A 14821-nucleotide genomic window follows, 5' to 3' on the forward strand; every position below is an offset into this window, starting at 1 on the left:
TGGATTCCAGTGCCAATCCCTGCCTCCTTGAGAGTTGACAAAATTCATCATATTGTGACAGAAACTAACATTTCATAAGGCATTAACGAGCAAAAATTTCTGTATACATCCTTTAGATTGTTTTTAAGTAAAGGATAGGTTGCCCAATGCCATCTTTTTGGTAGAAAGTTGGGCAGAGGCCCCATCCATTTGCCTTGTTACTGTTGAATATTATGGAAAACCACCTTTTTATATCCTCATAGGCCTGCAAATGAAGAGTGGACAATTGTTCTTCAAGTAGTGCTACCACTGAAGTATTGTAAGGAGATATTGCAAGAAACATATGACATTCCTATGGCAGAATTTACAGGAATAGGGAAAACCTAGACATCAATAAAAAAATAATTTACTTGGTCAGGACTTCAGAAGAATGTTGGGCAATGCTATACGTACGTGTGTAATCATCATGTATTCAAGCTGATAGCTTTAATACCCATATTGGTTGTGAAAAATTAGCCAATTGTGCATTATTGTGTAGAATCATTGCTAAAAAATGAAAATGGAACACGAGAATGTCCTGGCATATGATTTACAGAAGATATCACTTTTATTACAATTTTGGATACAGTATTAGTGGAATGTTTAACTCAGTTTTTACTCAGTATGGGCTACCAATTTCAAAACAATATGATCAGAGTTCTAACTTTACACCTAAAATGTTTCAAGATGTAATTTACGGATGAAGTCCAAACCATCATTTGAAACACAGGGAGCTTTTGTAAAGAAGAAGGAGATGTACACAGTTTGCAAAGCAAATTTCCTACAATTCAACTAGCCAATACTAAACTACTACGACCATTCATAGATCATAGAATCTGTACAGTGTGGAAACAGACCATTCAGCCCATCAAGTCTAAATTGACTCTTTGAAGAGCATCCCACCTAAACCTGCCCACCCCACCCTATCCTGTAACCCTGCATTTTCTGATGGCTAATCCACTTAGCCTGCCCATCCCTGGATCCTTGGGGCAATTTAGCATGGCATATTTTTACAAATTTCCTGTTTTCCTGAGTAAGCCAACTGAATTGTCTCATTGTTGTTCCTCTGTGAAAATAAATTGCCTACTGCAGCCTCACAGCGCCAAGGAGCTGTCTTCAATTCCACTCTCAGACAGCTGTCTGTGTGAAGTTTGTACATTCTCCCTGTGTCTGTGTAGGTTTTCTTTGGGTGCTCTGGTTTCCTCCCAAAGTCCAAAGATATGCAGGTTAGATGGATTAGCCATGCTAAATTGCCTAGGAGAAAGTGAGGACTGCAGATACTGGAGTTCAGAGCTGAAAAATGTGTTGCTGGAAAAGCGCAGCAGGTCAGGCAGCATCCAAGGAGCAGGAGAATCGACGTTTTGGGCATAAGCTTTCCTGAAGAAGGGCTTATGCTCGAAACGTCGATTCTCCTGCTCCTTGGATGCTGCCTGACCTGCTGCGCTTTTCCAGCAACACATTTTTCATGCTAAATTACCCATAGTGTCTAGGGATGTGTAGGTTAGGTGGATTGGCAATGCTAAATTACCCATAGTGTCTAGGGATGTGTAGGTTAGGCTGGATTGGCCATACTAAATTACCCATAGTGCCTAGGGATGTGCAGGTGATATGGATTGGCCATGCTAAATTACCCATAGTGTCTAGACATGTGCAGGTTAGGTGGATTGGCTATGTTAAATTACTCATAGTGTCTCGGGATGTGCAGGTTCGGTGGATTGGCCATGCTAAATTACCCATAATGTCTACGGATGTGCAGGTTAGGTGGATTGGGCATGGTAAATTGCCCATAATTTCTAGGAATGTGCAAGTTAGGTGTATTGGCCATGTTAAATTACCCATAGTGTCTAGGGGTGTGCAGATTAGGTGGATTGGCCATGCTAAATTATCCATAATGTCTAGGGATGTACAGGTTAGGGTAGATTGGCCATGCTAAATTACCCATTGTCTCTAGGAATGTGTAGGTTAGTTGAATTCGCCATGGGAAATGCCGGGTTACAGGGACTGGGTAGGGGATTGGATCTGGGTGGAATGCTCTTTGGAGGATTGTTTGGACTTGATGGGCCAAATGGCCTCCTCCCTACATTGTAGGGATTCTATGATTACCAGTGAATTAAAGCCTGTCCATCAGTTTGCAGAAAACATTGTGCAATCATTGATGGGAGTCCAGCAGATTGTGAGAAATACTTGTGTGGTCTGGACTGATGACATAGAACTCTTGTTTTCTCACAACTCAAAGGTATTGTGAGTCCAACTGTTGGTCTATTTCTGAATCCATGACTGAATGTGTACTTGAAGTGAAGGAGCAAAGCTAATATTTTAGTGTAGACATTTAGTAATTAGCAATCTTCTTTGTTGTTTTGTGAAAGTATAAGTTTTTATAATAAATAGTTACTTTTCCTGTTCATTACTTTTGGGTTCCTAATAGTAGTCAGTCTGTTAAGTCAGTTGATTTTTGTGATTTAATTAACTTCATAGACATTTATAATGATTTTGGAATAGTGGGGCTTGATTACCAGTGCATTCTTCACAAGTAAGTCATGACAGATAACAAATAGTGAAACCGGGGATGCAGACACTGGTATTCGGCATATTTCTGGTAGCCATATATCAAATAAGTTGAGATTATCCAGCCTCCAAAAGGCTAAAGACTGAGGAGAAAAGTTGGAGCTGTGCCACCTCCTGGCAAATGGCAGGATGGCAGTCGATGTTTGGTTGCCTGGGGTAACCAAATGATAGAGTTGCATTAATACTTGTTGACAAAATGCAAATGAGCCCTCTCATTGACCCTGCAAGTTGCAGTGAATTCAGTGTTGGAAGACATGACCAAGCACAGTACAAGTGCCAGCAAAATATCCCAAAGAAAGCTGTGACAAAAGGAAAGGAAATCAGGATCTAGATATTCCCATGCATTGTCCCATTGTTCCTTGGTCAGACTTGTGCTATTAGAATCCAGAATGTTGTTATTGAGTGCGCAGTGAAGATTCTAATCACTTGCTGTGCAAAAACGCTTTTTGTTTTATGTCACCATTTGTTCTATTGCCATTAAATGTGCTATAACCTCAACCTCAGGCATCACCAACACCACCCCACTTCCTTGCCACTTTTCTGTGCAAGCACAGTGATTGTAACACTTGTTTCTTTAGCTCATGCTCTCCCACTATTCAGCACCCCAAAGCCTCCTCCCAAGTGAAATAACAGATTACTTGTACTTCTTTCACTGTGTTGCATTATATTACATTCACTGCTCATGATGTGAAGTTTTGTTCTTTGTGGAGACAAAGCATAAGTTGGGTGACAGCTTTTTAAAACATTTCCATTCAGTCCCCAATTTAATTTTAATTCTTCACCTTCTTCCCATTCTGCCCTCACTGTCCTTGGTCACTTACACTATTAAGTCCAGCATAAGCTTGAAGAACAGCACCTCTTCTTTTAACTAAGTCTTCTGAACTGAAAGCTTTCCATTGGGGTTCTACAACTTAAGATCAATGGCAGCTGCTGGTGATACTTCTGTTTTCCTTTACTTACTCTGAATTTTTTTTGTTTCTTTACATTATAATTTTCCTTTATCTTGCTCCATCATCCTTTTTGTAGTTTAATCTCGGTTTGCACGCAACCCTGTCACAGTGCTTCCTGTATGTTCTGTTCCTTTCCTCTTGTCCTGCTTCTGTATTTGTTTAAAATCCTTTCCTCTCTCTTTGTATCCAGTTCTGAACTGAAGCATTAACCCTTTATATCCATATGTACTGCCTTCCTTCCTGAGTATTTCTAGCACTTTTAGTTTTAGTCAATTTGATACTTTTACATTGTCCACAACAGACAATATATGATCTCTTTGAGTATGATTCCCACTGAGGTACTAGGTTAAGCCACCAATGAACTGATATTGTTCAATCTTGAGAATGATAGTTCAGTGGTTATGTTATTGGACCAGTAATTCAAAGAGCTAAATTAATGATCTGGACTTGAGACATGAGCTCAACACTTTAAACTCACATAATGACATAAATGGTAATGGTATTAAATAGATGTGTTGGATAATAAAATAAATGATGTGGGAGAGTATAGCACCAGAAGGCATGATCTCAGAATAAGGGGTCACTAATTTAAGACCAAGATAAGGAGGAATTTGTTCTCTCATGGGGAAATGAATTCTGTAGAATACTTTATTGCAGAGGGCTGTAGAGGCTGTGTTATTAAGTAAATTCAAGGCTGAGTTAGATTTTTAATCAGTAAGGAAATCAAGCATTCGGGGAAAACACAGGAAAGTGGAGTTGAGGATTGTCAGAGCAGCAATGATCTCATTGAATGGTGAAGCAGACCTGATTGGCTGCATGGTCTACGACTATTCCTATGTCTTATGATTTAAATTCACAGAATAGTCTGAAAAATAACTACATAGATTTGCAAAACTAAGTTGGCAGTGTCCTTTACACAAATTAATGGAATATTGTATTTTGATCATGCAATCATGCTATATTAAATAATAGTAAATCTAATTAAACATTTCTTTACCTCTCTATAGGACAAGTTGAAAAATATCCTACAAAACCTGAGACATGAGCTGCAAACAGATCTAACTGTTAGCTTCTCTGAATACAGGACAGAAGCAGAGAAAATTCTACTTCTCAGTAAAACATCTGACAGAGCACACAGAGCTGCAGGAAAACGTGAATGAAGCACACTGAAAGAGAACTCAGACCTGACTGACAATGAGAACATATATCCAAGAAAATGGCAAAAACAGAATGAGTTTGAAAACTTGAGGAAAAAACTCGCTATACAACTTTCTATAACAGATCAAGATTTCAAGTAACATGTTCACTCTGAAGATAAGTAGCAAGGATGTATAATATATCACCTATCAAGATCACTGCGTTCATAATAGATACCCTAGATGACCAGTTCTTTTACCAGTTTCAGGAGATACCGAAGTAAAGCTTACTAAGATCATTGAGACCTATCATTATCACTTTTCTGCCCTTTAGGTTTCAAATTTACTTGTAATTTATCAATTTCCAGTAATGAGTAGATGGTGAAACTTCCTGCTCCACTCATATAACTCTGAAAAGATTATCTGAATGTTCTATTGAGCAATAAAAATGATTTATCTTCCAGCTACATTTCTTCCTTTTATTTGTGGAAGCAAAATTGTGAATTTGTTATAACTGAGGGACAACTTTAGCTTTATTATCTTAATACGCACTACATAATGACGCTTGCAAAAAGGATCCTAAGAAGTCTTCAATTCTTTTGATTTGTGAAGATTGTTTATTGGAGGATAGGGCTGCAAGGATGTTTTAGATTGTTGATGGCTGATATTTGCACACCAGCTTTCCCAGACCAGTCAAACAAATAAATGGCTAACTTAAGCTTTGAGTAGAAACCATCTGTACCACAAGGAAGAAAGCATTTTCTCACTGCAAGACCGGTTCAAGTTGCCCATTACCTTACTAGCTGAAAGAACCTGGAAATAAACTGCTCCCTAATGAAATATGAACATACCAGCAAAGTGCCCCAAATTATGCGCACATTCATGGCAATTCATGTCCCTCACCTAGCCTCCATGATTGAGTTAAGCTTCATGTGGAGAAAGCAGAGTCTAATGATGACACAATGGGAGCAATTTTTACCTCCAACAATGTAATGTTGATTACTTGTAAATATATAACATATGAACATAGGAGCAAGAATAATTTATTCAGCTCCTCTATAGAACCATGGAATCATCAAAAAGTTACAGCGCAGTAAGAATCCATTCAACTCATCATGTCTGTGCTGGCTAAAAAATAACTTGTAAGGATGTCAACCCCTCCAATACTTGTTCTTGAATTCTGCTTATTGTACCTATTCTCACAGTCCTACTCCAACTAGAACACCTGTGTCGTCCCTTTACTTTAGGAGAACGTGAGGCCTTCAGATGCTGGAAATCAGAGTTGAGAGTGTGGTGCTGGAAAAGCACAGCAGGTGAGGCAGAATCCAAGGAGCAGGAGAATCAACGTTTCAGGCATAAGCCCTTCATCAGGAGTAAGGCTTGTGAGCCAAGGCGGGGGGGGGAGAGATAAATAGGAGGGGGGGGGTGAAGCTTGGGGAAGGCAGCTGAGAATGCGATAAGTAGATGAAGGTGGGGGAAAAGGTGATCGGTTGGACAGGAGGGTGGAGCGGATAAATGGGAAAGACGATGGACAGGTCAAGAGGGCCGTGCCAGGTTGGAGGTGTGGAACTGGGATAAGATGGGGGGGAGCAGAAATGAGGAAACTGGCAAAATCCACATTAATCCCATGTAGTTGTAGGTTCCCAAGGCAGAAGATGAGGCGTTCTTCCTCCAGGCGTAGGGCGGTGAGGGTTTGGCAATGGAGGTCCAGGACCCGCATGTCCTTGGTAGAGTGGGAGGGGGAGTTGAAGTGTTCAGCCATGGAGCAGTGGGGTTGGTTGGTGTGGGTGTCCCAGGGATGTTCTCTGATACAATCTGCAATTTGGCGTCCTGTCTCCCCAATGTAGAGGAGACCATATCGGGTGCAATGGATAAGCAGTGGAGGTACAGGTAAATTTTTGTCAGTTGTGGGAGGATCTTTTGGGGCCTTGGATGGAGGTGAGGGGGGGAAGTTTGGGTACAAGTTTTGCATTTCCTGCAGTGGCAGGGGAAAATGCCAGGAGTGGGGTGAGGCCTGGTAGAGGGCATGGATCTGACAAATGAGCCGCGGAGGGAATGGTCTCTCCAAAATGCTGATAGAGGTGGGGAGGGAAATATATCCCCAGAGATGTTGATGGAGAGCTCCATGAAGGGGAGGGAGGTGTCTGAGATGATCCAGGTGAATTTGAGGTTGGGGTGAAAGGTGTTAGTGAAGTTGATGAACTGTTCAACCTCCTTGGAGCACGAAGTAGCACAATACAGTTATCAATGTAGTGGAGGAAAAGTTGCGAGATGGTGCCGGTGTAGCTGAGGAACATAGACTGTTCCACGTACCCAACAAAGAGGCAGGCGTAGCTGGGGCCCATGCAGCCAGGCAGATATAGGGTAGGGTACTTGTTGGGATAGTGTGACAGGAAGAAAAGGAGGGCTTGGAGGCCTTCATCATGGTGGATAGATGTGTACAGGGACTGGATATCCAGGGTGAAGATAAGGCGTAGGGGGCCGGGGAAACAAACATCTTGGAGGAAGTGAAGGACATGAATGGTGTCCCAAATGTAGGTGGCGAGTTCCTGGACTAAGGGGGAGAGGATGGCATCAAGGTATGCAGAAGTGAGTTCAGTGGAACAGGAGAAGGCCGAGACAATGGGTCAATCGGGAAAGTCGGGTTTGTGGGCCCACCTCCCACCCTATCTTCTGTAAAAACGCCATCCCCTATTCCCAATTCCTCCACCTCTGCTGCATCTGTTCCCAGGATGGCCAATTCCACCAGAGAAAATCCCAGATGGCCGCCTTCTTCAAAGATCGCAATTTCCTCTCCCAAGTGGTCAATGATGCCCTCCAGCGCATCTCCTCCACTTTCTGCACCTCCGCCCTTGAACCTCATCCCTCCCAATGCAACAAGGAGAGAATCCCCTAGTCCTCACCTTCCACCCCACCAACCACTTATACATCGCATTATCCTATGCCACTTCCACCACCTACAAACAGACCCCACTGCTAGGGATTTATTTCCATCCTCACCCTTATCAGTGTTTTGGACAGTCCATTCCTTCCGCGACTCACTTGTCAGATCCACGTTCCCACACAAGCCCTCAACCCACTCCCGGTACCTTTCCCTGCCACTGCAGAAAGTGCAAAACCTGCACCCACACTTCCCCCCTCATCTCCGTCCAAGGCCCCAACGGATTCTTCCATATCCAACAGAAATTTACCTGTACCTCCACTAATGTCATCTACTGGATTTGTTGCACCCGATGTGGTTTCCTCTACTTCGGGGAAACAGGACGCCAACTTGCAGATTGTTTCAGAGAACATCTCTGGGACTCCTGCACTAACCAACCCTATTGGCTGAACACTTAAACTCCCCCTCCTACCCCACCAAGGACATGCAGGTCCTGGGTCTCCTCCATTGCCAAATGACGCATGGAGGAAGAATGCTTCATCTTCCGCCTTGGGATCCTACAACCACACGGGATTAATTAGGATTTCATCAGTTTCCTCATTTCCGCTCCCCCAACCTTATCTCAGTCCCAAACCTCCAACTCTGCACTGCCCTCTTAACCTGTCATTGTCTTTCCCAAACATCAGCTCCACCCACCTCTCCAACCTATCACCTTCTCCCCCACCTTCATCTACCTATCGCATTCTCAGCTACCTTCCCCCAAGCCCCATCCCCTCCCATTTATCTCTCAGCCACGCCACTACCTCCCCCCCACCTCCCCAACAGCCCACAAGCTTCATGCCTGATGAAGGGCTTACGCTCAAAATATCAATTCTCCTGTTCCTCGGATGCTGCTTGACCTGCTGTACTTTTCCAGCACCACACTCTCAACTCATCCCTTTCCTTTCCAAAAGAGATAAAGCATTCATTAAGAATTGCGACCACATCTTCTTCATCCATGCAGAAATTACGTATTCAGTACATCTTTGATCAGCCCAATCTTTCCTTAGTCATCCCCTTGCTCTTAATACACTGAAAAAGCATCTTGATGTTTTCCTTGATTTTACCTGCCTATGTTTTCCATATCCTCTCTCTGCTTTCCTAATTTCCTGTACTTTCTATACTCCTAAAGGCTTTTAACAGTATTAAGCTTTCTGCTCATTCATTTTCAGCTTTATCTTACCTGTTATTTTTGTGTATGTTTAACCAAAAGGATCTAGATTTGGAGGTACCTTTTTTTTCTTTCTGGAGAAATATTTGTGCTGTATCTGTAGAATCACACTTTTGAATGTCTGCCACTAATTTGTCACTGCTTTTCCTTCAATCAGCTGTATCCAGTCCATCTCAGCTTCATAAGGTTTGTCTTACCCAATGCAGAATGTTGTCTTACCCAATGTTGTATCTTTGCACTTTTCCACAATGATGCTAAATCTGTCTGTCTGATGGTTACTCTATCCAAAATGGTCACCCACTGCAACTTCATGCTCTTTTCCAGCTTCATTCCCCAAGACTAAATCCAGAATTGTGCACCCTCTCATTGGGCTTGTTATGGCCGAGCTAAAAAAAATTCTCTTTAATACTGTTCAAGAATCTCATGTCCTGTGTGCCTTTCACACTGATCATGTCCTAGTTGATCTTCAGTGATCTTATATATAAAGTGCCAATGTGGCATTTGTAACACAAATGATGCCATGTATTTTTTTCAGCTTTTTCTATACATTTTATCTTCATACTCCCTTGAACAAGCATTGTTTTGCTTTGTATTTGCATGTAATCATTTTGTTTATATTACCACAGTGACTATATTTAAATACTCAATAGCATTATGACAGTGACTAAATTTAAATACTCAATAGCATTACGACAGTGACTATATTTAAATGCTCAATAGCCATAAAGTGCTTTGAGACTTCTAGTGGTCATATAAAGTAAGTGCTGTGAGTGTAATGTAATTGATGAGCAGTTAAGCAGGCTTGAAGTGGTCTATTCTGATTTTCTCCATTCAAATTGGCAGAAATTGCTCTCCACAACTGAAGTACTGTGATCAGGTTAATTGTCAAGTGCTATGTTATTGGTATGAAAGAATAGAAAATGCAGATTTTAGTATTTGAGACTATAGAAGAATTAAAATTCTCTTTCCTGACGCAAATGTTGAGGTGGGGAAATAATTAATTGGACTGGAGAGTGTATTCTATAGGACTATGCAGCCTTTCTGACTCTAAGTCCAGTGCAAAAAAGTATGGATAGACTTCATACTCTAATGTCAACTGAGCCCCTTAAGAAAGCAATTAATACCTCCAGCTATTTGAAATAATATTTAGAGGTAATTGTTTCAGCATTTCTTTACAGGATAAAAGCAGCATTTAATGTAGGTATTTATTGCTAATTCCTAACTACCCTTGACAAGATAGTAGTAGTGAGCTACATACTTGATCAACTTAAGTCTATGAGATGATGGCATTCCCATAGTATTATTAGGTAAGGCGTATCAAGATTTTGACCCAGCAATGATAAAGGAAAGCTGACAAAGTACCAATTATGTGTAAGTCCAAAGAGAAGCTCCCACACACCTACAGCCCTGGTACTTTTAGATGGTAGAAGTTGAGGATTTCAAAGTTACTGTGAAAGAAAAACTTGCACTGCAGCAACTCACCAAGTTAAGTTGATTGATGGCGTACCAATCAAGTTATAAAATAGGTGATGATGCTGCTCCTTTAACAAGGTTGTCTTTTCTTTTCCCCCAAGAGGGATCATAAAGGCAGAGGTGCAGATATGTCTGAACTGGCTACTTTAATAATGACTAACAGATACTGCGAAAATCAACAATCAGAGGAGACCTTTAGGGTTTGTTTTTAAAACACATACAATGAAAGGGGAGTAGCCAGTTCTGGATTTGTTTAGTTTTAGCTGGGGACCCAGAGAAGCTGCTGGGGCAAAAATAAAGGTTCTATGTTTCAGTCAATGATTTCTCTCTGGAATCTCTCTCTCTTCTAACAACTTGTGTTTGAATTAACCTTTTTGCCAAGGGGTATGTTTATGCAGGAAATGGGAAGTTTTTTTGTTAAGTTAGATCATGTTGGTCGGGTTTTCATATAGTTGTTTTTTTTTTAAATTCTGTTTTCTTTTGCTTGTGTTTCATTTGGTAGTCTGTAAATAAATTTTGTTTTTTTTTAAAAAAGGAGTGATTTAACCAGCTGCACCATTCCTGGAATATCCACACTGCACCTGCTTAAAACAACTAGAAAATTTAAGGTCTGGACTAAATATTTGAAATGTTTCGAGGGGGTTTGGCCTGGTCCATATTGTAAACACAGAGGATCTGAAATAAAGTGCTGGAAAATCTCAGCAGGTTTGGCTGCATCTGTGGAGAAAAATACAGAGCTAATCTTTCAAATCCAATAACTCACCTTAAAAGCATTGGACTTGAAACACTCCACAAATGCTGCCACACCTGCTAGATTTTCCAACATTTTCTGTGTTTTTTTTCCAATCAAGCAATTTACTTTGTTGTGAATAGCGCTGTTGGGAGTTATATTATCTGAGCAAAAGGTATTCCTTTTGGTATTCCAAAAGATACACCTCAAATCTGTATCCTGCAGATAGTGGGAAATCTGGGAAGAGTCAGGAGGTGAGTTATTTATTGCAGAACATCCAGCCTCTAACCTGCTATTGCAGTAACAATGATTTTGAACCTGATGCAATTAAGTTCCTGGTCATGGTCACCATCCATCACCAAGGATGTTGATACCATTGAGTGTCAAGGGTGTGATTAGACGGTTTTGTTGGAAATGGTCATTGCTTAATAGCTTTGTAGTAAGCACATTACCTGTTTATGACATGGACTCTGCAGAGTTAACTGAGCTGGATGTGCCTTTGTGTCTGCTACCTTTATTGATGCAAGGTGGTCCACCTAGTTTCATGATATTTTATAGCAGCAATTTGATACAACTGAATATCTCAGTAGGACCAATGCCCAAAGTCGTCTTCCAGATTTTTGGATTAATAATCCAGTAATATAATTTATTTGCTATCACATGGTTGGTATTACTATTATGAAAAATTGAAACTAAAGCTTATTTAAAATCAGTCATAAATATAATTGAAATTTAATTAATTTTAATTAATTTCTGTACAATTGTATACAAAATACTGAAAAAGACATAACAAGCACATAGGTATTACATTCCTATTCTGTAATGAGTAAAATATTACAATTTTTTTTTAAAAAGCACAAATAAAACCAATCATAGTACATTAATATTTTCTCATGTACTGAATAAAGGCTGTTACTGGTTATGAAACCTTACCCTACAAACACAGACTGGAAGCTCAGAACACAAAATTAGGCCTATGAAAAAACTGACTTGTTACAAAATCACAGCACATTTAAAGATTTTTCTGAATTATTCAAATTAGTGGCTTCTGGGATGACCGAATAAGGTCCCCAACTCAAAAAAGTAACTTACGAGACACTAGGGAGCTGCCAATATTTTACAGAAAATTGAAGTCAGGATTAATAGAATAGTTTAGAAAAGAAATAATGTACAAAAGTGTCAGTTTCCTGCAAACAGTAATCTTAATTATTTTGTAATATTACTAAGCTGCATCTTTACAGAGGAAATTTTACTGCTTTAAATCTGTTTTATATGAGATAATTGGCATTATTACTGGAAACATACAATCATTTACTCTCTGTAAATCACTGTACTTTGTGCACTTTAATCAGCTTTGGTATTTCCATTTTGTACCTCCAGAACAACTGCAGAAGATTTTATAACAGAGTTCACCTGCTAGTACTGTCCTATTTCTACTATGTTTTTGTTCACTGTACTTTGCAATTTTCATTTTCTTCACTCAGAGTAATCTGTTTGGTGGAATGTTTCTTTTGTTCCATAAATTTCTGTGTATTCATTGGGCACCTACTTTTTTCTGATCGCTTCCCATCATTAGTAATAAAGCCCATTTTCTTTGCACTGTTTGTTAATGATGATAGAGGTGGCTCTGCCATAACTGGTACTGAATCCAGATGCAATGCTGGAAATTCAGCTGATTGCTAAAAAACACAATAAAGATAGATGTCAAAACACAAAATTATATCATATGATATGAGCAAATATCATCAATCATTTTCTATTTATTATGAGGGAATGCAATCAAACAGGTGAAATATGAATAGGAAACTGCAGTCCAACAGACAGGAGAAAATTCCATATCAACATTTGCTTTTGTGGCTGTGCTATACACTAAAGGAGCTAATTATCTGGAAGTATACTTTTAAGAAAAGCTTTTGACATGATTTTTTTTGTAAACACTCTGCAACAAGGCTCTCATATTCTAGTCATGTCACTAGTCTGGAAAAACACAGCAGGTCAGGCAGCATCCGAGGAACATGATGTTGCAGCACAGCTCCTCGGATGCTGACTTACCTGCTGTGCTTTTCCAGCACTACACTCTTGACTCTGATCTCTCGTCCTGACTTTCTCCTTCACATTACAAGAACAACATAACCATACAGCTAGCAGACACAGGGACCTGACAAAGACGCAGCACAGTGGCTCAGTGGTTTGCACTGCAGCCTCACAGCACCAGGATTCCAGGTTCGATTCCAGCCTTGGGTGACTGTGTGTGGAGTTTGCACATTCTCCCCGTGTCTGCATGGGTTTCCTCCGGGTGCTTAGATTTCCTCCCACAGTTCAAAAATGTGCAAGTCAGGTGAATTGGCCATGCTAAATTGCCCGTAGTGTTAGTCAGAGGGAAATGGGTCTGGGTGGTTACTCTTCGGAGGGTCGGTGTGGACTGGTTGGGCCGAAGGGCCTGTATCCACACTGTAGGGGATCTAATCGCGTCGCTAGTCTGGTAATTTAAAATTAATGTGTTGGGGACATGGATTTGAATACCACTAAGGCATATGCTAAAATCTAATCTGGAATTAGAATATAGATGACCATATAGCCACAGTACATTGTTGTAAATATCCAACTGTTCCTGGTCTGGTGTCTTTGGGACTCCAGACCAGAGCAATATATTTGACTCTTAACTGCCCTCTCCAATAGTCTAACAAGTTCAAGGGTAATAAGGGATGGGCAATAAATGCTGGCAATGCCCATTTCACATGAATGAATAAAAATGCTTTGTAAGAGTTCGAGAAGAATTAGTCCACAAAAGGAAGAATAGAGAAAATTCAAGATAAAATATAATTTAAAACTTAATGAACTAAACACTAAGCCTAAACTGAAGTGAAACACAATGAAATAATAAAAACAAAACAAATACTTCATTAATTTTTATATAGACAAAGGAATGAAGATTAGTGACTAAAACTAGTTGAGATAGGATTTAGTCAGAAATTAAAATTTAAAATTCTCAATTCCATCTCAACATGCCAGATTCAGTGGATGTGGACAAGAAATGAAAAGCAAACCCCAGGTGCTGAGTTGGTAATTTAAATATTTAAACAAAGCTGGCAGCCTCTGACTTAACCTGCTTTGAGATTTTATAGTAGCCACTTAGGAAACCTAGCACCTGAAGCACTTCAAGGAGAGCTTTGGGGAAGAAGCAAGTAACTTTATGACATTGAGCAAGGCAATGAAAAAGCCTTTTCTCCACTCCTCTAAGCTCCCCACTATCAGACCCCCATGCCACTCTTTGTGCCATACTACGACCCCAGAAGTAAAGACTAGACCTTTCTTCTAGGCCAAGGTAACTTATTAGCTTCACTCACCAGACAACTCTACATCTTGAAGACAGTGTAATATTTCTGAAGGATACAGCCTCAATAATTTTTTGCCATGTTTATTTCTTCACATTCTACCAATGGGCCAACACTTCTATATCAGGACCAAAGGGTCTGTTTCATGCTGTTTGCCTCTATCAATTATATAATCACAGGAAGTAATGCACCTGCTGAATAAAATTACCTGCTCGACAGGACTGCTTTCTGCTATTGTCTCCGACTTGTTGCAGATTTGCACAACTCCCTTATGTTGCATCTGCCTATAGGGAGATATTCTGCTCTGAACTGCAAGGCTGGAACTAGCTCTGTTGAGTAAGGTTGTCCTTCGCAGTATGTAAGGGCTGTGTGATACAGTGGGAATGTCTGCAAAACCTGAATAAAAAAAAGACGATTATACATAATCACTGCATAAGTTCCAGAATTGCACAAATATGTATTGCATCAACAGTTGTTCAACTTGCTCATGAAAGAAAAACCCTAAATCAATTAACTTTTGTAA

General features: G+C 40.2%; 2 protein-coding genes across 9 annotated transcripts in view; one reads left to right on the plus strand and one right to left on the minus strand.

The window, feature by feature from the left end:
* LOC122552827 (spermatogenesis-associated protein 7 homolog) overlaps positions 1-5126 on the plus strand; it is a 210257-nt gene extending 205131 nt beyond the window's left edge. For 4 of the 5 annotated variants that reach the window (XM_087990967.1, XM_043695810.2, XM_087990969.1 and 1 more), the window contains one exon: positions 4541-5126. In XM_087990967.1, the coding sequence (XP_087847093.1) occupies positions 4541-4693 (153 nt within the window). In that variant the 3' untranslated portion in view covers positions 4694-5126. The remainder of the gene's footprint in view (positions 1-4540) is intronic. The other variant, XM_043695811.2, reaches the window with a different exon arrangement.
* A 6562-nt stretch (positions 5127-11688) lies between these two features.
* Positions 11689-14821, minus strand: part of cenpf (centromere protein F) — a 106647-nt gene continuing 103514 nt past the window's right edge. For all 4 annotated transcript variants that reach the window (XM_043695815.2, XM_087991327.1, XM_087991328.1 and 1 more), the window contains 2 exons: positions 14507-14694; positions 11689-12642 (listed from right to left, as the gene is read on the minus strand). In XM_043695815.2, coding sequence (XP_043551750.2) covers positions 12412-12642; positions 14507-14694 — 419 coding nt within the window. In that variant the 3' untranslated portion in view covers positions 11689-12411. The remainder of the gene's footprint in view (positions 12643-14506; positions 14695-14821) is intronic.

This window comes from Chiloscyllium plagiosum, unplaced genomic scaffold (assembly GCF_037043375.1).
Source record: "Chiloscyllium plagiosum isolate Xiang-an unplaced genomic scaffold, Cpla_swu_hap1 HiC_scaffold_10, whole genome shotgun sequence".
Lineage (NCBI taxonomy): Eukaryota > Metazoa > Chordata > Chondrichthyes > Orectolobiformes > Hemiscylliidae > Chiloscyllium > Chiloscyllium plagiosum.